Below are 26,837 nucleotides of genomic sequence, written 5' to 3' on the forward strand. Positions count from 1 at the left end.
CAGGGACAGGGACTGAGCCGGGGTGTTCAGTGTCAGTTGATAAGAACAGGGACAATATCGGTCGAGCGGATGGAGTATCGTTGTGGAGCTGATGCCCCTTTCGTGCTACCCATACTTGAGAAGCAGGACAGATATGCGAGATATGTTGGATACAGAAAATCAGATGCCATGCATAGAATAGATCATCAATCTAGAACGCGAATACCCATATCCATATCCATAATAAGAACGCCCGTGCTATGAGTCTTCCTCCGTTGGCTAAGTTTGGAAGGGAGATGGGGGTCGGGACGGAGCATGGGAACCATATACATCGAGAAAGGCCAAAGAGACAAGAAAACGGGCTCACACGCTGATGGGAATGGGGAAATCAAGAAAAAAGAAAACAAGATGGAGATAATGAGGCAAAGAGAAATGAAAAGAAATGAAAAGATCTCAATCAACCAAAACCGAACCACAACAAAATTAACTAATCACATCCCCAATCCCTCATGGTGAGGAGGCTCGTGGTTAGGGTCATGATCCCTAGCCCACTTCGACATCGACTGCGTAAGCGTAAAGTCCAAATCCTGCAACCGCGTCTGGAACGACTCGACCGTATTCCAGTCAGGCGGATGGGTATCAGCTTCACCAGGCGCATCCTCGAGATCCCGAGGCGCAGGACCAGGACGAGCATGCGGGTGCGAGGTGTGCGTGTGCGCATTGTGCACGCTGTGGGATCTGTGTCCGCTGTGCGCGCTCTGCCCATGCGAGCTGTGTACAGCATGAGCGGGGAGCGGGCTGTGCCCATGGGGGCTATGCACATGGACCGGATGCGGGCTGTGAGCGCCGTGCGAGTGAGACCCTGCCCCGTGCGCGAGATGGTTGCCTATTGACTGGTGGTAGGACTGGATCTGGCGGGGCTGGTTTGGGTGCATGGACAGCGGCATGGTCGGGCTTTCTTCCAGTTCCAGATCGGGGAGGCTTTCAAGGTGGTTTGGGTCTAGAGCGAGATATCTGCCATCAATATCATGCGGTACACTCACACTCACCGGAACGGCTGTGGATTTACCGTATGAGCCGAGTGGGTAGGAGGGCATTTCTCGGGTTGGGGATTGCATGTCGGGGGGTGAGATGGGGGTTGTGGCGCTGTGTTCGTCTGTTGGCTCTGGGGTGTAGCAGGTCATGTCGGAGGGGGTTTCTATGGGATTATTAGTATGTATGTTTGGTTTGATACCGTCTAGTTCATATCCATGATGATTCACTCACGAGGCTCGGGGCTTGACTCGGCCTTTTGGTCCTTGCCGCGGTTGGTATCCCACGTTGTTCCATAGCGACGCACGAAGCGGGCGATGCGCTTGGGATCGACGTTCTGGCCGTTTACGCGGAAGGCCGTCTGTTTGCCTTGGGCGGCGCGCTTCTGTTGCTTGCGAAGCATCAGATGGACTTCTTTGGCTTTGATGTTCTTTCGAACGTGCCATGCGGCCAGACGATCTTTGTATTGTTTTTCTCTAGAGCGAGTTAGATCTATTCAGACGAAGGTAGAAGAGAAGGGTGTATTACGATGCAAAGAACTTATAATCTCTCTCCATAATCCGTTTCACATCGCGCAGTTTCAACTGGTCGTTGCGGTAGAGTTGCTCGATGATTTCACGATATTCATGCCAGTCATCGGACCGGCGGGGCCGAAAGACGTTTGGCGACTGAGGGGAGATGGGGGTTGCGTAATTATTTTCCATGGTGAGGGTGAGGTATAGGTATAGGTAGGTCTAGATGAAGATGCGAGGTCGGGTTATAATATAACTGGAATGCAAATCATGTAATAAATGCAAAACAAAATAGCCCCCGTCCCCCTAGAAATCCGTAAAATCCGTAAAATCCCAATCCGCAAATCGCCAAACCCCCAAATGGCCCGAAAGAGCAAAGAGGAAAGAGATCAAAGCCAACGAGTTCTCTTTGGGGCGACGTGCACGCGGACGCACGATCCCCTGGTTCCCCGGGCCAATCACATCCCAGCACTTCAGACCCACACCCAGCTATGACCCAGCTATGACCAGCCATGTCCGCGGCCGCAACTTGGGGGAGAATATCTCCGGGTTTTGGTCTTGATGAGGTAGGAGTCTTCTTTGTTTTGTTGATTGAATTAATGCATTTGAGAGGTAGTTCAATTTATTTATTCCATGTATCGCGAATTAATATCAAACCAGGATGACTCGATCACACCGTTAGCTGGAGACCTCGAGTGGAGCTGTACTTTGGCCTTTACGCCTAAGCGAACTATTACATGCAGTGCACTGGCCGCAAATGGATGCATTTTCCGTTGCCTTTTTGGTTTTTTTCATTTCTTTTACGGAGCCCTCGGTATGGAGTACGCAGATAATACGCCGCCGAGAGTCCCCATCTACCCCTATTACTGCGGTATAATACCCAATACAAAGATTACCTGCAGATCCAAAACACCGCCGGGAGCGGGCCGAATCTTCCCTGACAGGTCTTTGTCTTCCCCGAGTCTAAAATCCTAAAATCCCAGGGGCGTGGATCAATCAGCCACAGAATGGGAGTAATATCGTGTATAGTATAGTATAGTATAGTATAGTAAAATACAATAATAATATATCTCAACATGACTATAACTACGGAGTATAAGGTGCCAATCTCAACGGAGGAAACCGTTAAACCCGTTGACATCCACCGCAAGAGGGGAACTCACTGCGCTTTGGGCTCTGGACAAGGTTACCCTGTCCGACCAATCTCCCAACGGTGCTGTATATGTATGTATTTATAGGCTAAACTGTTAATTATAAACCTTCGCGGCCGAGACTGTTATGAAAAACGTACGATGCAAGGTCCGTGCTACTACCCTTTTTATTTATTTATTATGATATAGTAAAATATGATAATATATTATTTACGGAATACTCCGTACTCCGTACTTCCTCCCGACAGAAGTACAGAACTCTGATCTATAGAATATAGTTTAGATGCTGGATCCCTCCGTTGAACACGTAGTACGAGCTTAGCAGGGGTCACTGGTAATTCAATCCTACGCTCATCTACAACGGTGCACTGCACTTGCCCCGCTATCACCTGCACGCGTGGCCCGTATCCCAAGGGCTAGAATCAGCATCTCCCAGGGACTAGTGTCAGCTGGGATCATTCTGGGCGATGGGTGCTGCACTGATCTACAGGGTTTCGTTTCTGGGCTTTCGGGGAGCTGGAATACTAGTCCCCGAGAGGGATAGGGATGAAAGGGATCTTTGCTTTGAGCTTGGATTCTTGAATAAAACGTGGCTAGTTGGGTACCTCCTGACAATCCGATTCCATAGGGGATAGGGGAGAACAATGAATTGACGATACGCCGCGAAGCAAAAAGAAAAGAAAAGAAATGGAACTCCTCCCGCATTGGGCCTCCAAGCTATTCGCTAGCCCCCAAATGGACATGATCGTTCTTAAAGTGCGGGGTGTACTTTGGTCTCTCCTATAAACAAGATAAACAATATAAAGGCATACAAGATACATACAACATACTAAACTCAGCACAGATTAAAAACAACCGCGCTTTCCTGAGGGGAACACAACGGCCATCCCGCGTGGAGCCCCTCCACTCCGAGCCGCCTGTATCCGGAGATATCTGCCGCGGCCACGCTCATAGGTCCACGGACCACCGTTCACCGGCTCGGATCGCATGCAGGTACTAGGATGTACGGCGCAGACTGGAAGGGCACTGCATGCCGGACGCAGCTCGCTCATCCGCAGACGAGACGGGGAAGGGATTGAGAGGAGTGGGGGTTCTTTTGGCCCACGCGCTGGTAACATCGGTCAGGGGGGGATTGGTTGGGCCGAGTCCAGTAGTTTGTGACAGGCCAATGAAACGGTGGGGACAGGCGTTGGTTGAAACACCCAGTGGCACGTCATGGCCATCCCCTATAATGTACATGCATAGACAAAGTACGAGAGTGATGCGCTGGGCAGTCTTTAATTTCATCCTCTGCGCGATTTTTGATTTGATTTCGATTTCGATTTCGATTTCGATTTCGATTTGATTTTCGATTTTCGATTTTCGGTTTCCCGCATTGACATCTGATCCTTGCTTTTGGAAAGTTTCATGTGTTCATGGTTTATTCTTGGTCTGTCGGGCTTGATCCGCGGCTGCAACGGCTGCAGCCGCGACGGCTGCTGAGTTGGACCCCGTGCTAGCCAGATTGCTGGCATGCGCAAGGAGGAACTTGCAGCAAGTCAGCGTGTACTTGCAGGCTCGAGTCCACGTCTCGTCATTCTGGTTGAAGCCCAACTTGATGCTGGCATCTCCAATCCGATCCCGCTTGATCTCATAGGGCAGCTTTAATCCCGGTGCGGTGGCGCCGGTCTGGCCGCGCCGGGGAGATACAACCGGTGCAGGGGTCTTTTCCACAAACTTCCCCAGCTGCCGCAGACACTCAAGGAACGCCACCATGCCCGAGTCAAAGCGACGGTGAAGCCAAGGAAGGTTGAGCGGGAGATCGCCCGACGAGAACAGGTCTAATTGGGTCACCTTGGGTGCAGCGCCCTCGACCGGCTGGCCGGCTGGCTGCGTGGGATATTCAATCTTGTCAATCCGCGAGTTGGACCCCAGCGGCTTGAGCCGATACCCCTGAAATTGGAACCCCAGCTTCTCGGCCATCGTGGCCAGAAGGAGGGCGGTTTGTCCCCATGCAGCGTTGATTTCAGGCCAGTCAACCGAAGGATTGGCCAGCCGGCCCAGCCGTAGTCCATTGATAGTACCGAAATATCCATCATGACCAATGCAGAACGCGTCATTGTAGACATTCGTCCGTTGCAGTCGCTCCAGCTGCTGGGAGTCATGATCATACCGCATATTGAGCGCATCCCGTTCGTTTTGAAACTCGGTTAGCGTCAACGCAAACGCATTGCGCGACCGCCAGAAGCTCTCCTCGTCCGCATCCAGGCGGCGCGATTCGATTTCCAAGCTGGCAATCTCGGCATCTAGAGCAGCCTTTTCTTTCTCAAAGGCCTGCAGCTCAGCGAAGGCGGCTCGTTCCGCGTCGAGGCTTTCATTCAATGATTTCTGTGCCGCCTGCACCTCCTCCTCGGTCGGGATCGACGCGTTCAGGTTCCTGAGAAAGGAGATGTAGGCGTCTCGCTCCTTCGTAGACCCCGCCAAGCGTTTTTGTAATCCTTCCACAAGCAGCTCGGTGCATTCCACGCAAATAGGATGGTCGATATCGGAGCGCGCCGAGACGATCTCAAACAGCCGTGTCGTTTTCTCCACCTGATCAACGAGCGGCCCATCCTGGTCATGCAGCTGGGCCTGTGTATTTCGCTTGCTTCCACTCTCACTGACCGGTGGTGGCGCAACTTGGGACTCCGTGAGCATCACGAATGACATATTGCCGCTATCCGCCCGGGGTACTGGGTTGGGCTGGCCTGCCCGCGGCGCAGGGATAGACCGTCTGTAAACCGGCGACGTAGCATGTTTAGAGGACTGATCGTACTTATCGCGGCGTTCGTGCGGATATGACGATCGCGCTGACGAGGAGACAGCTCCGGTATCCGACAACGTCTTGCCTGTAGAGTCTAGACCGATTAGCGGGATCAACGATCGCCTGTGGGATGAACTTACTAGATAGCAAGTCAAAGGCAGCTGGGTTGAGTGACTCTACCGAGCCATCCAGCTTCAACGGCGTGCGACACTTCTGGCAATACATGGTGGTTGTTGTTCATTTCGGTGTGGGGAGTGAAGTCGGGGGAGCTCAAGGAGCTTCGGCGAACGTCATTTGTTCCTTTGCATATTTGCTCGCGCTTGCGCCTGCACACCACATTCTACTCTACTATCAACAGATGCCAATTTGATTATGTGTTATTTTACTACGCGTTCAATGTTCGATCACTTCTAATGCATCTATCGATCCTTCTCCGACCATGAACCCGGACAGCATGGACGACCACTCCATGCAGGACGATATGGAACGACCAGCGAAGAGACCATGTTTATCATATACCCCAACCGAGGACGACGAGGTTCCCGCGGAATTCGATCTCCCAGCTGCACGCGCACAGAATGACTCGCGACTGAAGTCTCTCTTCGAACACATTTTCGCGAAATATAGCAAGGACTTCACGGACGTCGGTGATGAGATTGACCTGCAGACCGGGGATATAGTGGTAGACAATGGACATCTCCTGGGTATGCGGAGCGAGCACGACGCCGGCCAGCCGCGATCATGGCTCTCCCAGGGTGATCTAGAGGACCCAGATGCAGACGACGACACCGCGAAGGGAGAGGAGGATGAATTCTTCTCTATGGCATCTTCTCCTGGTCGTTCCTCGGCTCCACGCGAAGAATCGCCATCGAAACAGCTACAGACAGACATGGACACCTCTTTAGACTTCGTGTTTACATTTAAATCATCTGGGACTGCAGGGCACAGTCCTACGACCAAGGAAGAACAAGCCTCCCATCCGACCAACCCTATCCTACCTTCCAAACCACAAGATTCAATCTGGGCAGTCCCAGATCTACCTGCATCCTTTTCAACCCCCACCACCGAAACCCGCAAAACAAACGCGGGCTTCTCTTCACCTGCCACTGCCACAGCCAGATCCCCGTCCCCGCCAGGGAGCGGCTCAATCTGGGCTGTGCGTAGACCCCGCAAGCCACGCACAGAAACGAAACCCAAGGCCACGCCCAGCAAGCGTCAGCCAGCCGCGAAGCGCAAGTATCATTCCAGCCCTGTCACGCGCGACTGGTCTTTTGCGGAAGTGCCAGATGGGAATGAGTCCGATGACCCGTTGCAGGACTATGAGCCGTCGCCGACGCCATCGAGGGTTAAAATCATTCGTGGAAAGCGTCGCGTTCCGACTAAGGTTAATGATGGTCCTTCTACTCCTTCCAAGCGGCCGACTGTTGTTATTGAAGTTGAGCGGGGTGATCGCCAAGAGGGGGGGTGTGGATTAAGTGGCCATGCGGCTGAGGTGGCTGACGCACATCTTGAAGAACGGGGCTACGAACTAAGTGGTGGCGATGAAGTTCCTGATACACATCTTGAAGAAGGGGGCTGTGAATCGAGCAATCAGGTAGATGAAGTACGGCAATCGATCAATGTATCGGAAGCACGAAAAAGCCCGCGAAGGTCCGATCACATGTCCGACCATCAAGAGAGATCGGTGGCTGCTACGTGGATGAAAGCTCATTTACACGAACAATGGAACCAATCGAGATTCGTCAGAGAATATCGCGCTACTTTTGGTCGAAGCCGAACTTATATAACCCTGAAGAGATGGATGGACGAGAAAGAGAACTCTCAAGCGAAGAGATGTATTGTCATACCGAAAGTTCCGGTTACATGTCTGCATGAGACATTATCGAATGATAGTTCTTCGTCGCCAACCCTGGGTCTTTCGAATGGTAAGCTCCGTGTGCCATCAACCTTTCAGAATGGGCCCCCCGAGGAGTCAAAACGTCGCTGGGACGTAGCCCCTATTAAGATAGAAAGTGGTCTTTCGAGCTTGCCTGAAGCATGCCCTGAAGAAGAGGAACCGAGCATTCAGGTAGACGAGGTGCCTGAAGTACGCCCCGAAGAAGAGTGCTGCGAACCGAGCCACCAAGAAGACGAAGTGCCCGAAGAACAACTACGAGACTACGAACCAAATGATGAAGAAAACGAAGTCACCGAAGAACAGCTGCAAGGAGGCTGTGAACAAAATGACCAAAACGAAACATCTGGATCAGAATATAAAAACGAACTGCCATGTAATCCTATGGTACACGATTCAACCCCCAAGACCACAGCCAGCATGGCTTCGTCCCCGCAGCCCGAAAACACCCCAAGCAAAAGGCAGCCCATCACACCCGACGAAGCAAAGTTGATCGTGTGCATGATGCACAAACAAGAAAAGAAAGCCAGCGACGTAATGCATATGTTGCCAGGTCGCGAATACCCGACAGTCTGGCACTGGTTCTACAATCACTGGACCCGGCGTCTTGCCAATCCGCCTCCCCTTTCCGCTGCCTGGTCGCAGCCTGAGCTGGTATCCCTGTCCCGACTCAGCACCCAATCGGGTCTTACCTGGGGTCAGATACAAAGTCGCTTCAAGGGGCGATCCCGACACGAGGTTGAGTTTGAGCTGCTACGTGCTTTTGTGGGTGAGGGATTTCCCTCTGCCATGGTAGGGAACATAGAGGAACAGGCGGAGCCGGAAGAGCTGCCGGCAGAGCTGCAGCCGGAAGAAATGCAAGACGAGATAAATAATGAGCCGGGATCTGAAGCGGCCATGCAGCAAGCCCCAGATGAGGTAGGAGGTAGTAATGCTGCATGCGAAGACATTGCCCAGGAAGAGCTTAAGCAGCTTGGCATCCAAGAAGTGACCAACGCCACCGACAGTAAGACGCCACACAACTTCTTGGGTATTGTTATAGATTTCTGACTATAGCGATAGTGCAACCGGATTATACCAATACGGCCAGTGATTGACAATCGATAATCTATCCACACGTATTCATAACATGACTACCATACCATTCAATCTATATCTAATGAAAGTCTTCGTCCTGTGCATTCATAACATCCTCAAGCTTCGTATCAACCGCCCCACCAACATCACCAGCCTTGGCCCAGAATTTAGACAGATGCCGTGAACCAGAGTCCGAAAGGACCGTGACAATCCGATGACCTGGGCCAAGCCTCCTCGCTGTCTTGACAGCGGCAACACCTATAAAGCACCATAAGTAAAACACATGTGCGCTAGGCAAAGAGGGATTCAACCCACAATTCACTGCACTGCTGCTCCCAATAAAGATCCCATCCTTCTCCACAAGCCACCGCGCCATAGCCAAAGCCTGTGCATCAGTAACCCGCACCGCATCATCAATCATCTCCTTCCCCGCCTCGAAGTTCGCCGTGACCCGGTTAATGCCAATACCTTCAACGATAGTATCAACCTGCGGACGCCGCCGCGTCCCCTCCCGCTCCTTAACATCAAACATAACACCGTAGACCACTCGGTTGAAAAGCCCACTTCCCTGCGGGTCAGCCAGCACAACATTAAGGCTAGGCAGCAAGGGCTTTAAAAACCTGGCCACGCCAGAAATAGTGCCGCCTGTTCCGGCGCCCGCTACAAACGCATCGAGCCGGCCACCGCACTGAGCGTACAGCTCTGGGCCGGTCCCTTCGTAGTGGGCGCGCCAGTTAGCCTCGTTCTCGAATTGATCGGCGAAAAAGCCACGGCCACGGGTCATGGGCTCGTGTCCCGCGGGGGGATCGGATTGCCCTTCCGCTGATGCAGATGATGCAGAGGGGGTTCCCGATGAGGCCGTGTGCGTCTTTGCTAGTGCTCGTGCGCGATTGACAAAGTTGTCTTTCTCCACTATTGGCGCTGGCGGAACCCGATCCACGATTGCCCCGAGTTTCAGCAGCAGGTCGGATTTTTCAATTGCCTGGTCGGACGGCAGGCAGCTGGGTTGCATTGGCGTTAGTGTTTTTTGCTATTGGTGTGATGCCAGGGTGGCGCATACGTACATGTGTGCTAGGTAGCCTTTTGCCCGGGCTAGTGTTGCTAGGGAAATGCCGGTCGATCCCGATGTGCCTTCGTAGATTGTGTCGCCTGAATGGGGTGTCAGAAGACCTTGTTCTTCGGCCTGGTTGAGGTCAGCGATGCTGGTCTAGTGCAGGAAACTTTTTGGTTTTTGCGTATTTTAGCATACAATCTCGATCATGCTTAGTGCCACTCGGTCTTTTGAGCTCTGGCCAGCGCCATTCAGGAACTGCGGCACTGTTAGCGCATTCTTAGCTCTTTTTTGGGGTGGTTGGTATACTAAGTACTAGTCACATACCTCTGCCTTGCCCAGAATCTCACATCCCGTCTCATCTGATAGGGACTTGATCCGGAATAGGGGGGTGTTTCCGATACAACCTTCAATGCCTTCCACAATAGAGGGCGGGCCAGCTCGGGTGCCATTTTTGGGGGAGGTTAGTTCTGGCTCATTATCCTCATGTCTGGGACGTGACAGTTCTTGATATGCGAGTGCCAAGCAGACACCGGTCACGAAGGCCGTGCCTATATACGCCGTTGAATGATCTGGCATCTTCCCATGCCGTTATGTCTTGATAGAGGTTATGTGCATAGGATATGAAGCTCGGACCGTCAGGCTTTTTGGTGGACGACAGGAGTCAGCTTATATTCCGTACTTCGATGAAAGAAATATTGAAAGCTAATTCAAAGAGTTCCTTGTATTCAAATTGCATTCAGTTCGAATATTGTAATGTCCAAAGTCTCGAAAATTGAAGGTGATGGGTTTCGCCTGAGGCACGTGGCTCCGGTCATCCAGAAGCCGTTCTTTCCGTTCCCCGGAACAACCGTGAGCTTAGCTCTGCAGTCACAATGGACTCGCCAGTCCTTACCCAGCTGTTCCGACAGCTCTTCCGTCATCCAGCATGTCGATCTATAAGGCGGTCACCTTCTGTACTTGCTCGACCACAGTCTCGATCATTTCTTACGCGACGCACCCCTGTCAACGTGAAGCGCAAACCGCACGAAGAAATCCAGCTATGGACAAAGCGGGGAGACTACCCCAAGAACATCGATGAGGAGTACAGGAAGTACCCGACAGTTACAGCGAAGGAGCTACGCAACCGCCGCGAACGGCCGCGGCAGGTCAAAATGCTGACACGCGAGTTCATCGACGGTGAGTTCGACAGCTCGGTGAAGCGTGACTAGTTCTGATATAGCCGTAGACAGCCTCTACAACCCACATTATGGATACTTTTCCAAACACGCCACCATTTTCAGCCCCGGAGAGCCATTCGACTTCAACAACATCGAAGACGGGCCCGCGTTCCACAAACTCCTCGGCCAACGGTACACCGAGTTCGAAGACAAGCTTGATGCAACGAAACCAGATATCGCGCGGCAGCTGTGGCACACACCGACCGAGCTCTTCCGACCATACTATGGCGAGACGATTGCGCGGTATTTGGTGTCGAACTACAAGCTGACCCTATACCCGTACCACGACCTGATCATCTACGAAATGGGCGCGGGAAACGGCACAATGATGTTGAACATTTTGGATTTCATCCGCGACACCGATTACGAGGTGTATCAGCGCACCAAGTTCAAGATCATTGAGATCTCGCCCGCGCTGGCAGATCTGCAGTACAAGAATTTGACCGACAAGCTCACTGCCAAAGGACACCGGGACAAGGTCCAGATTATAAACCGGTCAATCTTCGACTGGGACACATACGTCCATTCCCCGTGTTTCTTCCTCGCCCTGGAGGTGTTCGATAATTTCGCCCACGACACCATCCGCTACAAGCTCGGCACGGAAATGCCACAGCAGGGTGGTGTGCTGGTCGATGCCGACGGCGAGTTCCATGAATATTACAACAACCAGCTCGACCCAGTCGCAGCTCGTTTCCTGCGCGTGCGCCAAGCCGCCGCCCGTCGTCCTTTCCCGAGTCCCTTGGGCCCACCACTTCTCCGCGGACTCCGCTCCGCCGCGCCCTTCCACAAGGAATACTCCCTGCCGGAGTACATTCCCACCCGACTGATGCAGTTCTTCGATGTCCTGAACCAGTACTTCCCAGCCCACCGTCTCGTCTCTAGTGACTTCAATTCCTTGCCAGATGCCGTGCCCGGGGTCAACGCGCCGGTCGTGCAGACTCGATATCAGCGGCAGACAGTGCCGGTGTCGACTCCTTTTGTATGTGGATGTTTCTAATGTGACTTTGAATTTGGCTGACTTTTTGCAGGTCCATCAAGGCTACTTTGATATCTTCTTCCCGACGGACTTTAATGTCGTCGAGGATATGTACCGTGCTATTACGGGAAAGCTGACGCAGGTCACGAGCCATGAGGAGTTCGTGCACCGCTGGGCTTACATTGAGGATACGGAGACGCGGAATGGGGAGAATCCGCTGCTGAGCTGGTATAAGAATGCTAGCATGTTGATGACTGTGTAGATATGGACGATGTCAATATCATTCAACCATGCCTTGGGCTTCGATTATAGCAGCTCCTTCTCTGCGGGAGTGTAATTTGCCTCAACAGCGGTTTAACCCTCAACTCAATGCCTCGGTGGAAGTCATTGCACATCCTCACCATAAAGGATAATCCCGATGACGCTCGGGGCCATCACACACGCAGATTGTGATATATGGGAGTCTCCGTTAGGCTCTAGATGTCGTGGCAAAGGCCGCCCACTGGAGTTGTCACCATCAAATGTTTCTCTGCCAGGTAATCGAGAGAGATTTTGAGACGCTTCGGAATCGAGGCGACAATGAAAATGAATCCAGGCTCAAGAGACACCAATTTCCAGTTTGACAATCCCAACCCAAAATTAGAAATATCCAGCTCTCCGAGGTTATAGCGCTGTACTTCCCAACAAACCCCAAAAACACAAGAGCAAACACCAGCCTACCTCCTAATTCTGCGGAATCCGAAAGACACCATTAGCAAGGTCCGTAAGAACCCCAACCCCAAACTCCTTAAGCGCATCAAGTATCTGCTCAACAGTAGTCTGCGCCAGCCCCCCCTTATCCCTCGAGTAAATATCAACGCCCGCAGGCGTGAAGAGCGTCTTAGCAAAATACGTAACAACCCACTCGTTCCCATCATCGCCATGCCCGAAGCCGAGAACCTCCCAGTGCGAGCTCGCGATCACCAGCCAGCCTTTGCCGCGCCAGTCCCAGGCGCCGGGAACACCTGGCGTCGGGGTGTCGATGCCATGGACGGATTTTATTTTCTCGGAGTCGATGGATTGGTATTGGACTAGGTCGTCGATCTTTTGGACTCCGGTTGAGGAGGGGGGGAGGAGTGTGTAGGTTATGTTGACGTTGCGCTTGTTTTTCCATAGCGGGAGGCTGGAGTGGGTTACGTGCCATGTTCCGATTATGAAGTCGGTTGGTGGGGGGTTCTTGGTTCCTGAGCTGGAATATATTGATGGGAGGCTGAGGGAGATTGGAGACATGTTTTTTTGGGCGCGTGTTGAGTCTATGGAGGTGTCTGGGGTGAGAGCTCTGGTGGCGTATATTGGACGATCCCTACCTGAAGGGGTGTTATCGTCGATCTATGCAACCCTAACTCGCGATGAAAGAGATATTGTCGAAGTAGCTGGGATCACTGAGCAAGAAAATAGCGCAAGTTACCAAGTTGAGGGGCACTAAATCAGTATTTGAACTGATGATACTGATAGATGCTACGAAAGTATACTTTCGTTTGCTTCAAACAAATAAATCTTTACATAACTCAAGAGAGGATAGTAATCAAACATTAATTCATTCAAGCCGGCTCAGAGCAGGAGAGTGGCGATACAAAAGGATACACATACATATCATTTCTCCCTGACACAAGCAGCATTTCACCTAAGGCCAGGTAATCTCCTAAGTTATTCTACATGAAGGTCTGAGCAAATGCGGTCTGACCAAAGACAGGCTGAGAAAAAGCCAAACCACCGAAGAGTGGCTGGGCAAAGGAGAGCTTCTCAGTAGGACGAAAATGGGGAATATTCGGTTTTGGTCCTTTCGGAATTCGTTGAACCCTCTCCATCAATGAGGTATCTGGAGGAAGAGGAGGATCCTTTGGTTCCGGTGCGAGAATATTCGTTGTGATGTTCACGTTGTTGATTGAAATTCGCGAGTGCGTAGAAATGCCTGCCTTGCGATTGAGCCCACTAAGGGCTTTATCTAGCTCGTAGAGAATAGCAGCGTTCAGGGAGGCTGGTGTGCAACCTGCTGCAGGGTTTATCACAGGCACGGTGATGTTGAAGTTCTCGAGTGTTGTGCGTGAGCCACGATACCGTCTTCGCCAGATGTGCTCAGGGACGAATAGTCGGCAGTGGCGCCAGGAGTGGCCGATCTCTGCACACTTCCTGCAGAACGCGGTGCATGCCCCAATATGATTTCTATCGCAACTGTCGCAGCGAGAGCGATAGGTCTCCTGGTAGGATCTCTCTCTGCCGTCTTGACAGAAGTGTGGGCGCTTGTACCGTGGGTAGTCGTATTGGTCTTCAGCTTCATCAACTCTGGCACGCTTATTCGTAGTCCTGAATATTTCCTTATTAGCGGAGACCTTGGATGAGACTCTAGATGCACTCTACACACGTATATTCCATTTTGACGCGCGTGGAGAGAGAAACAGAAAAACAAAACAAAAGAGGAGAAGGTCGGGGGTTTTGTTTACTTGAACGAACGAGGAAGGAACGACTCTGTCACATGCTGAAGGCAAGGCAGGCTCTGATTCTTCGTGGGAAAGAGCGAGTGACGAGACTGATATGAAAGAACTCATCGGGCAACTGCGGTCCCAGTCTATAATGTCTGCAATATAATGAGCAAACTCTTCTATAAGTGATACTCTCAGCTTATTTATCTGACTATCAAGAATCAAGAAACTTCTATGTCTAAAGTTGAATTGCAAGTGTGAGAGGCTTAATTCATTTAACTATGGCATGTTTGGATCATTGGATTTTTCATAGAGGAACAAACCCCCCGGCATCAATTGCGCTGCGCTATAATCTCCGATTGTCCTGACACACAAGCATCAATGAACTTTTGTGGAAGCAACCCGAGTCGTGGATCCTTCCCTGCAACTGACAGTAGCCTTGCTGCTACATCTAGGTATGAAGAGCTGAACGTAATCCAGAGAGACATTTCGGGCTCAGAATCTTCCGATGGGCGGGGGTAATATGGATCGTTCTCGAAAAAAGCATCCACGAGATGAGCTATCAAGTCATCCGGCCTTTCCAGTCCCTTTCGTTCCTCCCATATATTGCACAAATTGAAGTCGAGAACCCATACACAAGTGGCTCGGCGTTGAAGCTTGTCACGTCTCATGCTTTCCAGGTCTGAGTGAGGGGCCATCTCCATGATATTTTCTGCGCTGAGTCCCAACGAACGAGAGACATCCTGGGTGTATGTCTCTCCTTCGCTCCCCAGCACAAATTCAACATCGTAGCAATCCACGTTTGCTGAGCAGTGCATGATCGCTAAAGCTTGGCCAATAGCTCTAGCATAATGCTGGATGGGTAGATCCAGCTCGATCATCTGATCGAGGCACAAGTTGAAGTTTCTCAATGTAAAATTGCGTGATGGCGGGTCATTCGCACCACGCCGACGACCAAGATAGATACGGGCGAGACAATCACGGTTAGTGTCTTGAGATGCCACGGCCAGCTTCGAGGAAGCTGGGCAATAGGTATCGATGAGAGCTTGTCGAGCAAGCTTAGGCAGTGGAAGTATTCGTTCTGTGATCAATGCCATTGCCGGTAGAGGGAAAGAGAGGTGTGATCCAAACAGGTTGATATGGGAGTCCCACCACTTATCGTTTGTCTTTGGGACGTATGAAAAAATGTTGGGAACCCGTACTTCGACGGACTGGTTTGTGAACGCCTGGTATACCGCGAGATGGGCTTGGAAATCTGTCCAAAGGGCATTTTCGAATGATGGACGGGCGATTTTTATCGCATAGGCATGCCCAGGCCGCTCGAAGATAATTCCACATTGGCCAAAGCCGATGCTGCGATAACCAATAGAGGCTGTGTGCTGTTCGGTGTTGGGTAATGCGGATGGGGACGTAGAAATGACGGAACTCGATAAAACCCGGCTTAAGACTTCACGCGGCTCGGTGGAAAGAAGATGCAACGCTGAAGCAAGCTCTTCATTTCGTGCAGCATCAAGTAAGGCGGATAAGCTGTTGGTAAGCTCGATGCTCACTTGATTGTGTCGATCCATGTCAGAGAGAAGTGAAGTTGAATGCTGAAATGACGGGACCGGTAGATTATCTTTGAGGTCTTTTTGATGGTCTTTTTAAGAGTCCTTTAGGAGTCCTTTTAGATAGGTCGAGTCTGAATATGATCAACTTCAAGCACAGGGTGTGGTGAGAAGGAGACAATGTGTAAAACGGGGTGAGCTAGGCAGCCAGGTAAACTACGGCTTATGTACAAAAGATATAGTTAAAGTCAGGTCAATAGAAACTATTTACTTTGATCTGTTCGGGATATCCAATATCTATTTAGTGAAATGGCAAGGGTGACCAAGCTGAGTATGGCCGTGTATATGTAGAAGCCAGACTGTTTTCGTGTATTTTCTACAAACAAACAGAGACTTATATAGATGAAGCCTATCAAAGAGGACAAATATGGCAGGCCATTCACCTACTCATTCTCTCTTCCTCTCCCTCTTCCTCTTCCTCCTCACCTTGTCTTTCTGTGCCTAGCTCTAAAGAAACGAGATCTTTCTTCCTTCTGGTTGCAAAATAGCTGTATATTGCCCTACGAATGAGGGCAACTTCAAATAACCCATACGTGGGCTGATAACCCAAAGGAGTTGCATAATCAACTCAAAAGACCGTTATTATATGATTAGCATTGGAAATAACAACGACTACAGTATTGGAAATTCTATTAAACTCCAAGAAACTGTGGCTAGATGTTCAAATTGACAAGGCGCACTTGTCCCCGCCACACGGGCAGACAAACTATAGGGCTTTTTCAAAGGAAGCAATGCGTTCATGAAACATATATATGAGGAAATGCTTTTTCCTCCATGGCTTGGAGATCCCATCTAAGCAGCCATCAATGATAAAAAGTAGATACAATGCAGCCAGGCCTTGTCAGCCAGAATAAAAACATATCCCATACCTTCATATACGCAACGACCATATCACAATCAACAATAGCCTAGAATTCAAACTCCTTGCGGAAGATGTTAACGTCCATGCCGGCGACAACCTGGTCAGCCAAGTCACGGCGGCCCATCTGACTGAACACACGACGCAGAGTGTCGTATAGATTCGTGCTCTGATTCTGGCTGATGTGCAACATGCGCTCGAGGCGCTCGTCGTCCAGGCCATCTGGATGCACACCGTCGCTGATGATCTCACGTGCTCGCTCACGGCCCTCCTGCTCCACAACGCGGTGCATGGATAGTGCGCCTAGCAGGTGCTGTGCGGCTTCTGGGTAGCAGCCGATGTTGATGCAGGATACGCCTAGGTTGTAGCGGGCGCGCACAAAATTGGGATTAATGTTGAGGGCTTGCTCGTAGGCTTCGATGGCTTCTTCCGAGCGCCCGGAGTTGGCGAGGGTCGCGCCGAGTCGGTTCCAGAGGAGGTGGAGCTGCTCTTGTTGGTTGGTGCTGCCGGACTCGGTGGAGGCTAGGGCGGCGGAGAAACAGTCGACGGCCTTCTCGTATTCCTCGGCGCAGTAGAACAGAACGCCCAGTCCGACTTGTACGTCGGGGTCCATCTGGGCTCCTGAGGGGGAGAGCTGGGCCGCTTGGATGAATAGTTCTGTTACGCGGTCGTGGAGGAGTTGACGGTCTGTGAAGCCGAGGTCTGAATCGCCGGATACTTCCTTCGGGTCGATGATTGTGGGGTACTTGTGGGACAGCCAACGCTCGAGTGTGCGGTAGGCGGTTGAGTCGTAACCCTCATTTGTATACGAGACAGCCAAGCCCATCAAGGCATCTAAATTCCCGGGGTCGACCTTTAGGGCTTGTTCCAATGCACGAATAGCGGGCAACTCCTTTTCGTTCTGCGCCTGCGCAGAGCCCAGCATCGTCCACGCTTGCACGTGCTGTGGATCCTTCTGAACCGCTGCCTCAAAAGCCAGCGCTGCCAGCGACAGATTACCGCCGTCACGCATAATTTTCATTCCCTCCTCGAACGGATTGCCGACAGCCTGGTAGACATTATCCTCCTCGAACATATAGTCGCCGAGCTGGGGATCTCGGAAACGAGAGTTGAGACTATCAAAGCCATCCCAGTCACCGAGGTCACCAACATGCACGTTATCGGTGACTTCAAAGTTATCTTCCTCGGCAAGTTTTCTGCTCGTGGTCTCAGCCTGGACCCGTTGCCATACAGACTCAAAAACGTCATTGAAGGGCACTGACCTGTCCAAATCATTCAGTTCCGCCTCCATCGCCGCATTAGCCTCTTCGTCCGTCCGGGTCTCATTTCCAACCGTCGCAGTCTCCATTTCAGCAAACTGTGCCTCCCAGTTTTCATCGTCGAGCTCCACCATCCGCCCCTTCCCCTTATCCTGTGTCTGCCCCTCCATAGGCCCCTGTTGCATGCCCATCTGCCCACCCATCATAGGCTGCATCATCCCCATACCGCCCATACCCATACCACCCATATAACCACCGCCCATCGCCATCGGCCGCTGATACCCCGCCATCATAGGCGATGCGTTCGCGGCAGCAGGACTGGAGGTCTGCGGCATGCCCATACGGCTCTGCTGTTGGAATCGTGCAAACTCGGCAGGACTAAACCCCGATCCGTTCTTCATCTGGCCCGGGAACGCGGCTTCCATGCGCGCTTGCTCGCCCGAGTCAAACTCCCCTGCCCATCCTGGCGACCCTGTGCGGGCCGGGCCTGTTTGGAACTTATCCAGCTCGCGGCGCATGTGCTCCATTGCGAACGGCTGCGGTGAGGGTCCGTTTAGTTGTTGTCCTGGTTGTTGCATGAAATCGTCCATCATCTGATAAGGAGGTTCCCAACTCCGAGATTAATTTTCCGTTGCTGATTCCTTTGCGAGGGGCTGTGTGGCTCACCTGATCCTGTCCGCCCATCATACTATGTGAGCGCATGCCTTCTTGCATGCCTGGTCCCCGGCCTACCAGTCGGTCGCGCTGTAGTGATTTATCATCCTGGACGTGCTTCGTGAATTGTGAGAGCGGGTTCCCCGCAGTAGAGCACTCTGGGCCACCGAGGAACGACATGGTGGGTATGTGGCGGTTTAAGACGAGGTAGTATTAATGGAAATTAGGAAGAGAAGCGAGGACAATGTAAAGGTCGAGGTGCATTCCCCCGGATATCGTTCGACGTGGGGCTCAAGGGCTTTCCGCCTCGTCAGCCGAGGTTCCCCGACGGCAGTTTGAGAGTCACGAGATACACGAGGTACCAGGTACATACAACAGTTGCATATGAAAATTTGCAGAATATACCAGGATGCGACTTTGGGCTTATTCGATACCATTCATCGTTGTCGACAGAGGTTAACTGGTGCGCCAAGGCGTCAGATATGCAAGTTTGCAGATACAGCTCTCGTCTCCGGATCTTTGCCACCTGTCACTTGTCCTAATTATTGAACATCATGGTGTTTTCAAACGATAAGATCTAATTTGCAAGTTATATACACACGAATCCATCACATAGTAAAACCTGAAGAAAAGGCTAGCTAGGGCGTCGTAATTGATGCCTTTGGCCGTAGGATCCAAAATACAGCCCTTATAGATCCCTAAGCCTGAACAACAGTATTCAAACCGACCAGAATATTGTACGAAGTATATTACTATAGGTGATATTAAGGCTTTGCGGAAAGATTTAGTACTAAAAACTAGATCCTAGATCTATACATTGAAGAGGGCAGCAGAGGCACCGACAGCCCTGCCTGCGATACAGGTGAGAGCAAAGTCGTCACTGGGAGTAGTAGGACGCCAGAGAGGAGAATACCATTGGATGACTACTAAGAAGAGAAGAAGGTGGAAGGTGTCTGCGTTGCGGTCTCTGTCTCAGGGACGATACCATGTACCCTTGGTATGGTCTACCTAGTAAAAGGTACATTTTCCCGAACCTCTGTAATTCTGTAAGAAGGGTAAGGATGTTGAATTCAGTGTAGATTCATCCCTTACATAGTAGGCTTAGAAGTAGACAGAGGGCATTTACCTAGAAATTATGCAAAATTCTAGGCAGCACTTGGAATTTTCACGCTAAGATAGGAACCCTCAGTTCCCTGAGGTTCTTCCCGCTGACATCCATCCTTCAACACTGACCATGTCGAGCAGCACACAATCAGACAACCCCGGCGAGACCATACGTCTGGCCGTGGAGCGATTTCGCATCAAAATGGAGTCCGCGGATCGGCAATTCATTCAAGACCGCGTCGATGAGATCGAAACTATGCATCTCTCGACCGATGAAAAGAAACTGAGTCATATGCGTCGCTACTAGTACGACTTAGGAACGACAAGCTCAAGTGAGAGCTGGAATGGTAACGCTCCCCTTGGCCCTGTTCAGCAACATCGCGAGGAGGCAAAGGTCTCGCGGCTAGAGGACCTGAAGACCACATTTCATCAGTATATGGATGGGATCGTTCCATCAACTATGGCGCCAGATGAATGGCGCGAAATGTTTATGAAGACTTTCGAAAGCGTGTCTAATGAGGCTCCTCGGCATGATGACAACGATGATGAGGACTTTTATATTCTGAGAAGTGATGAACTGGCTCACTTCATCAAATATGCCAATGGTGTGCACGATCCGGACTCTCGTCACTCGGGCATCTCTCCGTGGGAGCCCGTGCCTCCAATGAGAATGGAAATTCGCGAGTATGCATATACGGATCGTCCGGCTGTTCAAGCACTAACTCCTCCTGACATCGCGAAAGCACGAGAAGAATTGAAGGAGTCTCTTGAAGACAGGCTGCTAGACGAAAACTGGATTTGGGGCCATTGCGGCTACGAATTCGAGGTAAAGGTCGGTTTCCATACTGGCCTCGGCTCGTGTATAGAACACGATGCATGGTATAGCATCTATATGTATTGTCGTCAATTTGAAGAAGACTCTGATCCAAGTCACAAGTACTGGACATGGCGGGTTGTCATTTTTAGCGCTGATATTATGAATCCAACCGAGCCGATATATATTCTAGATGTCCAAAACAAGATGATAATCTAGCTATTGCCATAAGCTCTTCTAATAGTTTCATGTCGACAAAGACATAAAGATCTTCTCCTCTGGAAACCAGGAGAAGCATCTTCTGCAAGATGAGCAAATAGAGAGAGTGCCAAACTGAGCCTCTGCAGGTCAGATAAAGAAGCTGCCAACACAACATAAAGCCTACAAGAGGCGCAAGGATACTGCCAAAGAGATTTCTAGTTCCTGCCCAGCTGGCGGTGATGTGTTGTGCCGAGTTCAGCGAATGTCTCATCAGTCGAAGTTGATCGTCGGCTGGAGACCAGGCAATCAAAAGATGCTCTCGTGAACTGCGACAGCAATCGTCAAGTGTATTCCATGGGATTTGATATGACACTTAGTTACGGCAATAGTACGTGTAGATATGATCATTCTACGGAGTACTTAATAAATATCGCGAGTTAAGAATGCTTCCGATTTCCATTTTGGGACACTATTGTACATTTGTATAATTCACATATAACCCTCTCTATTGCTTCTTCTCGGTCTCGGTCTGCTCAGTTACCTGCTCAGTTACCTGCTCAGTTACCTGCTCAGTCACCTGTTCAGTTACCTGCTCGGTTACCGGCTCAGTCTCCTTGATCTCAGTAACTTCCGCAACCTCCTTCACTCCGCGCACTTTCCGATCTCTCATACCCGAGACCGACTCGATATTAGTCTGAGCATCCGAGTGTTGCTTGAGGGAGTTCTTCTTATTCTGCTGCCTCTTCTCCTGGTTACGCTTGTGCTCCTCAGGACTCAAGACCTTGCGCTTAGCAAAGCTGACAGTCAGCTTGCGGCCGTAAGGCGCCTTGCGGGAGAGAACCTCCTTAGCGTGAGAAGCGCTGGCCTGATCGGCAAAGTCGATGTGTCCAAATCCACGGGGCAAGCCAGTGCGACGGTCGATGGGGATACGGACATCAGTGACACCGGGGATATCGTCGAACATATCCTGCAGATCCTGGTCGGTCAATTCGTAGGGAACGTTGCCGATGTAGAGGGTCCTAGTGGGCTTGGTTTCGGCCATGGATCTGTACGTCGTGTTGGAGAATTGCACCACCACCTCGCGACCTTCCAGGATGCCTCCGTGCTGCTGCGTGATTGCTTGCGTGGCTTCCTCGATGGTGCTGAAGGTAACGTAGCCGAATCTGTAAGGGAGAATGGGTCAGTCTCTAGTAGGCTTTCGGTTGCATCGGTCTTGGGAACTCACCCTTTGCTCAGCCCGCGGACATCGTGCACGATCAGTGCATTCTCTACGGCGCCGAATTTCTCGAAATGCTTGCGCAAGTCCTCCGCGGTCACGTCGAAGAAGAGGTTGCCGACGTACACGGTGGTCTTCGGTACAGGGCCCTCGCTCAAATACTCACGTCGGCGTTCTTCTTTGGGCACACGGACTTGGCCGGGCGTGGATGGCTCCGGTTTGACAGTCGAGATATACCTAATCGGAATCCGTGAACGGCCTTCATCGGTCGAGTTTAACCGTGTCTGTGTGAGGGTTGGGTAGGCGAACCGAGCGGCGAGAATCGGAGTGGAGCATGTTGAACGCAACACTGCACTGCTGATTGATGAGCGTGAAGCAGCTGGGGACAATTGAAGCCGAGAAACGGCCCGGCGGAAGCAATGCCTAGAAATTAGTTGTTTTAGCAATTGTCCTCAATGTTGCATGCACCAGCGAGTACATAATGTATACATTCTCGGACTCGGACTCTGTACTCTGTATAGCTCACATTTTGAATTAAAATAACACAAGATGCGTTGATCTTGTATTAGAGATAATATGATGACAAGAGAAGAATTGCGCGAAGCCAGATAACTTTTTTTCCCGGAAGATAACACCCGGCACGTGACTGATATAGCCAATGATAAGGAGGTAGATCAAAGCAATGGAAAGCAGTGGATTGGAGATTTTATATAGACAAAACTCAGGGTTTAGGTGATAAAACACGAAGTAAACGTGAGATTTGATAACTCAAGAGTGGAAATATGGCAGTAGCCTCATAGTATGATACATTGTCCAACCCTAACACCGACAGAATCCATAAACGCAACATATTTTCTTAGATCGGCTGAATCTCGCCAGCACGCATACATATCCATAGGAAAGAAGAAGTAGAAATTGCTTCGTTACTTCAAGTCATCCGATCAAGAAACAAAACATTTCCAGGTATCACAAATGGCCAACATTTTCTGGCAAAAAGGGGAGAGAAAAAATCATGTAGAATACCAATACAACTCGTTCATTGGGAACCTTGGCCCCGACTATCGTTTTGTTGAGGCATGGGCGCCATGCCGTACCCTGTTACTGGCACACCTCCACTATCGGGACTGTTGGAGGATACTGAGTATAACGTAGGCCGAGGAATACCACTAACTGATGGTACCCGCCCTGAGGCTAGAGGACTAGACACTGAAGGCTGTGACATGCCTCCAGACTGTGGGGTTGCTTGGCGCTGTGCATCAATCATAGGCCAGAATTGATTTGTTGTGTCGAGGGTTGGGTTTTGAATGTATGTGTCCCAAGCATCCTGATATCAACATGTCAACATTGAACACCGGGTCCCGAAAAGGAAAAGACTTACCCAATCCAGATTAACTTGCGTGTCCGGCATTTGCCCGAACATGCTACTAAAGGGCGAAAGTACACCCGGCATTTCGGCCGAAGCGCCCACGCCACCTATTCCTGTTCCCATTGGTGTATCTCCCATCTTGAACATAGGGTCAGCAAAGGGCGGAGGGCCCGGGTTCATCGGGCTCATTCCGCTGCTCAACAGGCCGAGGGTCATGGCCGCGTTCTGCTTCTCGTCTTGTGGCTCAAATGAAGCTCCGGCGCTATTTTCAAGGCCTGGGACCGACATGTGCAGCTTGCTGAGCATCACACCGAGAAGGCTAGACGCCTTCCATGCTTCCATGCTCTCATCACGCGACTCATCCCAAATATCTTTCGAGAGTTGGATCGCCGCGGTCATTTCATCCCGCCGCTCTCGGCCCCATGTGTATGTGTCTCCCGATGGCCGGCCGGTCACCTGCAATGATACGCCGTGGTATAGGTCGAGACTGACAATGGTGGCTGCCAGTAAGAAGTCGGCTGAACTGAGAGAACTTATTCGGCTCTGACGACCACGGAGGCGCCCGCTGTGAGTTTCCGCGTGCAGGAGCGCCTGGACTTGCAATAACTCCATTGCTGAGTCGATACATGTCCTTCGAGAATAGGTGAAACGAGGATTTTCTCGGGCGCGAACCAGATATGGGCGATGAAGCACACACTGAGCCTTGTTGTATACGGCCATTACCTGCACAAACGATTAGTGTTGATGCGAATTGTGGCCGCTGTCAGACAACTTACGAAAAATCGCGACATGATAACATTGATAGGATCCAACTGGCACTCCTCCATAGGCCGAATATGCAAGTGCTCGGGGATCATGTCCCTTGCCTGTCGGAGTTCCGCGTCGACTTCCATCACCTTTTCGTATGGGGCCGCCGATACAGCAGAGCTTTGTTCAACCACACGTCCGAATGCATATGACAGGCGCGCCTTAGCAATCATATATGAGATTGGGGTTGGCTCATTCAATTGACGTGGTGGCGGGAGCTCCTTGCAGTCTTCATCGAAATCATCATCGTACAAATTCCGTGGTAGCTCAGTATCGCTATCTGTACTCCGGATCATCCCCGGCAACCCGACCTGGTATGAAAACAGAAGGTCGGCTTGGCGCACAAAGGTCCAGACTCGCCGTCGCATCTCACCCTGGAAAGGTGTGATATTTGGGAACATTTTGGAGTCACGGTGATATCCTGATCGCATTGCTAGGCGAACAACAACGCCGGTCATGACCCAGATCGAAATATCCGCCTCTCGGGTCTGGGAGAAATCGCCATGCAGATGAAACACGAGCGCTTCAATCAAGAACGGGTGGGGTTTCGTGTAGTCAGCCAATGTCAAGCACTGTGCTACAGAATTCCGGAATCCCCCAGCCATGTCCATGGACTTGCCCCGGAATTCAGGTGGCTCATCGCCTTCGCGGTGGTAAGACAGCATTGCCAGCCTCATCATTGCAAAGAGCATGGCAATCCAGACTAGTTCGGTCGCGGCAGGATCATCCCAATGTTTATTATACTAGCAGAGTCAGATTCTGGACTCAATGCAATTATTCTCGAGGAGCTTACCTGTGCTTGGAATGTGGGTCCATGGAGAACATCTAGGTAAAGTCAGGATCAAGACCACAAGCTACGGAGATAGCAAATACTCACGGGTTGCAGGGTCATAGCAGTTGAAATAGCGAGCAATAAGAATGTCAGTTGTATACTTAGACGGCAAGCCAGTCATGATCTCGCTACGGCTCATCGGCTTATTGATACCAAACAACAAAGTCGAGCCTGATGAATCAGTAGATGGTCGGGCCGCCTTGACTTTTTCAAATTGCTCATCAAGTTGCTTCTTGTGCGTTGTGAAGAAACTTCGCACCTCGGAGATCTATTCGATGAGTTAGAAAGACTCGAGTTTGGTCAAACCTCCCAGACTTACATCGTTTAATACAGACGCCCAATGAGCATCACTGATGTAATAGGACTTGTTATTATCCATCTTCATAATACCAAACGACTTCGTCACCTGGTCCGTGTCGCTCTCTTCGGCGCCCTCCTCTTCGATATCGAGATCATGGGAGAACCGAGTCGAGCCCACACTATTTTCCCCGGAGATCGCCGCCATGGCAGCAGATGGACCCGCAGACTGAGAGCCATTTGTCATCAACGAAAGAACCAAGCCTTCTAACCGATCGATGCGGTTTTGCATATCATCCGGTGTAGTGGATGACTGCTGGGACGAGTTCTTCTTGCGCGAGTTGGGTTGCGCGTAGTTACATGAAGCAGCATCTCCTCGTTTGACACAGTTTTCGCAAGGATTCGTACGATTGCATTTCAGCCTAGAACCGTTAGTAAAATAAAATAGAAGGTATTTCAGCCATGTCTTGAATACTTACTTTCTGTGTCGACAAGGCCCACATGACAAAGGTACTCGGTTTCGTTTCCGGACAACTCTGTAATCTGGAGAGTGGCCAGCACTCGACGAATTTGTAGAAGGGGGTGTTGGGGTCATTTTGAATGGCATGATCATGTATGGGTAACCGACTTGTTGTAATATCGACGGTAATCCGCGGATGATGCAGTGCACGTTGAGTCAACGTTCCAGCTGGGCGGGGCTCTCAAGCACGCTGTGGCAGTCCGCACAGCTCTAGGATCGAATCAAATATGCTACTCGGTTGTTCTGCTAGCTCATCCGAACAACTTTCTCAGTCTGATTGCAAGCCCACTTCTGAATATCTGCGCGGGGTTCCAAACGCGATTTTGCTTCCTTCCCTAGTCGTAGCAAGGTATGTACAGTTGGGCGCAACTTCAATGCCAGATTTGGCTCGTGTTCTAGGCAACCGTGCCAGACCCAGAACTTGAGATGTGGTTGATGTTGTACGCGACTATTTCGGGCGGTCAGGGGTTAACTAAGCCGCACAGTATCACTAGACAGATAGCGGGGCAATGCGACGAACGGATGTGCGTTGTCGAAGCTTGCGATGTGCGATGGCCGAAGGAGGGGGTGTTCGGTGCCGCGTGGATAAGTGTGGTCGGGAGGCCAAGTACAGATTCGAAAGACTATAGAGATATTTTGATTCAAGTGCGATCAAGGATTCTTCTCGAGTCAACGATAGCAACAAAGAGGTGATCATAAGGAAATAAAGCTAGGTAGACACCTGTGGACGAGGCCCCAACGAAATGATGATTAATCCGTTATCTCCGGGCGATTTTTCTTATCACCAGATGATCTCACCTCCTGCAAGTACATAGAGAGGACGGAGTATCCGCACTCCGTATATATTGTGAAATAGTCTATTATCTTCGATTCGATACATGAATACCTTCTTCCCTCTTGTGAAAGCTGATCCAGTCGATACTTTACCCCTATATCATATTCATTCCTTCTCTATTTTCCTAGACTTGATGCCGATTGGCTAGCAATCGACGATCAGTGACTCATAGGTAGAATTCAACCAGACATGCATGTCTCGAATTCTACCTTGTGAGTGGGATCTAGACTGATGTCTAGTTTGGAAGTTCGACTCACACTATGTAGACTGACTTCGCCATTATGGTACTTGTTCGTATATTCCGAGTTTAAGCTTAAAAAGAGGTGTTAGTTT

At 50.8% G+C, this 26,837-nt stretch overlaps 11 protein-coding genes across 11 annotated transcripts; 3 read left to right on the plus strand and 8 right to left on the minus strand.

Moving 5' to 3' along the window:
• Positions 1-470: 470 nt before the first annotated feature.
• Positions 471-1,715, minus strand: LCP9604111_7869 (Clr5 domain-containing protein; the record flags this gene model as incomplete). The annotated part of the gene is made up of 3 exons (XM_039075948.1): positions 471-1,177; positions 1,246-1,487; positions 1,540-1,715. The coding sequence occupies 3 exons, from the start codon at positions 1,713-1,715 to the stop codon at positions 471-473; spliced, it is 1,125 nt and encodes a 374-aa protein (XP_038926048.1).
• A 2,372-nt stretch (positions 1,716-4,087) lies between these two features.
• Positions 4,088-5,681, minus strand: LCP9604111_7870 (beclin 1; the record flags this gene model as incomplete). The annotated part of the gene is made up of 2 exons (XM_039075950.1): positions 4,088-5,550; positions 5,597-5,681. The coding sequence occupies 2 exons, from the start codon at positions 5,679-5,681 to the stop codon at positions 4,088-4,090; spliced, it is 1,548 nt and encodes a 515-aa protein (XP_038926049.1).
• Positions 5,682-5,895: 214 nt separating this feature from the next.
• LCP9604111_7871 (Myb-like DNA-binding domain protein) lies at positions 5,896-8,447 on the plus strand (the record flags this gene model as incomplete). Its single annotated transcript, XM_039075951.1, has 2 exons — positions 5,896-8,356; positions 8,413-8,447. 2 exons carry the CDS (start codon positions 5,896-5,898, stop codon positions 8,445-8,447), a joined length of 2,496 nt encoding a protein of 831 aa, XP_038926050.1.
• A 59-nt stretch (positions 8,448-8,506) lies between these two features.
• On the minus strand, positions 8,507-10,057 carry LCP9604111_7872 (putative cysteine synthase; the record flags this gene model as incomplete). The annotated part of the gene is made up of 5 exons (XM_039075952.1): positions 8,507-8,685; positions 8,743-9,428; positions 9,492-9,610; positions 9,677-9,736; positions 9,806-10,057. The coding sequence occupies 5 exons, from the start codon at positions 10,055-10,057 to the stop codon at positions 8,507-8,509; spliced, it is 1,296 nt and encodes a 431-aa protein (XP_038926051.1).
• Positions 10,058-10,353: 296 nt separating this feature from the next.
• Positions 10,354-11,936, plus strand: LCP9604111_7873 (class I SAM-dependent methyltransferase; the record flags this gene model as incomplete). The annotated part of the gene is made up of 3 exons (XM_039075953.1): positions 10,354-10,657; positions 10,707-11,677; positions 11,727-11,936. 3 exons carry the CDS (start codon positions 10,354-10,356, stop codon positions 11,934-11,936), a joined length of 1,485 nt encoding a protein of 494 aa, XP_038926052.1.
• Positions 11,937-12,397: 461 nt separating this feature from the next.
• On the minus strand, positions 12,398-12,943 carry LCP9604111_7874 (uncharacterized protein; the record flags this gene model as incomplete). The annotated part of the gene is made up of 1 exon (XM_039075954.1): positions 12,398-12,943. One exon carries the CDS (start codon positions 12,941-12,943, stop codon positions 12,398-12,400), a length of 546 nt encoding a protein of 181 aa, XP_038926053.1.
• Positions 12,944-13,365: 422 nt separating this feature from the next.
• LCP9604111_7875 (uncharacterized protein) lies at positions 13,366-14,086 on the minus strand (the record flags this gene model as incomplete). Its single annotated transcript, XM_039075955.1, has 2 exons — positions 13,366-14,017; positions 14,076-14,086. The coding sequence occupies 2 exons, from the start codon at positions 14,084-14,086 to the stop codon at positions 13,366-13,368; spliced, it is 663 nt and encodes a 220-aa protein (XP_038926054.1).
• Positions 14,087-14,465: 379 nt separating this feature from the next.
• LCP9604111_7876 (zinc finger protein) lies at positions 14,466-15,701 on the minus strand (the record flags this gene model as incomplete). Its single annotated transcript, XM_039075956.1, has 1 exon — positions 14,466-15,701. One exon carries the CDS (start codon positions 15,699-15,701, stop codon positions 14,466-14,468), a length of 1,236 nt encoding a protein of 411 aa, XP_038926055.1.
• Positions 15,702-16,648: 947 nt separating this feature from the next.
• LCP9604111_7877 (tetratricopeptide repeat protein) lies at positions 16,649-18,692 on the minus strand (the record flags this gene model as incomplete). The annotated part of the gene is made up of 3 exons (XM_039075957.1): positions 16,649-17,795; positions 17,862-18,451; positions 18,525-18,692. 3 exons carry the CDS (start codon positions 18,690-18,692, stop codon positions 16,649-16,651), a joined length of 1,905 nt encoding a protein of 634 aa, XP_038926056.1.
• Positions 18,693-19,746: 1,054 nt separating this feature from the next.
• Positions 19,747-20,649, plus strand: LCP9604111_7878 (uncharacterized protein; the record flags this gene model as incomplete). Its single annotated transcript, XM_039075958.1, has 2 exons — positions 19,747-19,854; positions 19,924-20,649. The coding sequence occupies 2 exons, from the start codon at positions 19,747-19,749 to the stop codon at positions 20,647-20,649; spliced, it is 834 nt and encodes a 277-aa protein (XP_038926057.1).
• A 487-nt stretch (positions 20,650-21,136) lies between these two features.
• On the minus strand, positions 21,137-25,744 carry LCP9604111_7879 (transcriptional regulator family TF; the record flags this gene model as incomplete). The annotated part of the gene is made up of 9 exons (XM_039075959.1): positions 21,137-21,794; positions 21,857-22,084; positions 23,053-23,171; positions 23,226-23,936; positions 23,990-24,763; positions 24,814-24,845; positions 24,898-25,120; positions 25,172-25,571; positions 25,629-25,744. 9 exons carry the CDS (start codon positions 25,742-25,744, stop codon positions 21,137-21,139), a joined length of 3,261 nt encoding a protein of 1,086 aa, XP_038926058.1.
• Between the last annotated feature and the right edge of the window lie 1,093 nt (positions 25,745-26,837).

Source organism: Penicillium roqueforti (genome assembly GCF_015533775.1).
Source record: "Penicillium roqueforti strain LCP96 04111 chromosome Unknown scaffold_27, whole genome shotgun sequence".
Classification (NCBI taxonomy): Eukaryota; Fungi; Ascomycota; class Eurotiomycetes; order Eurotiales; family Aspergillaceae; genus Penicillium; species Penicillium roqueforti.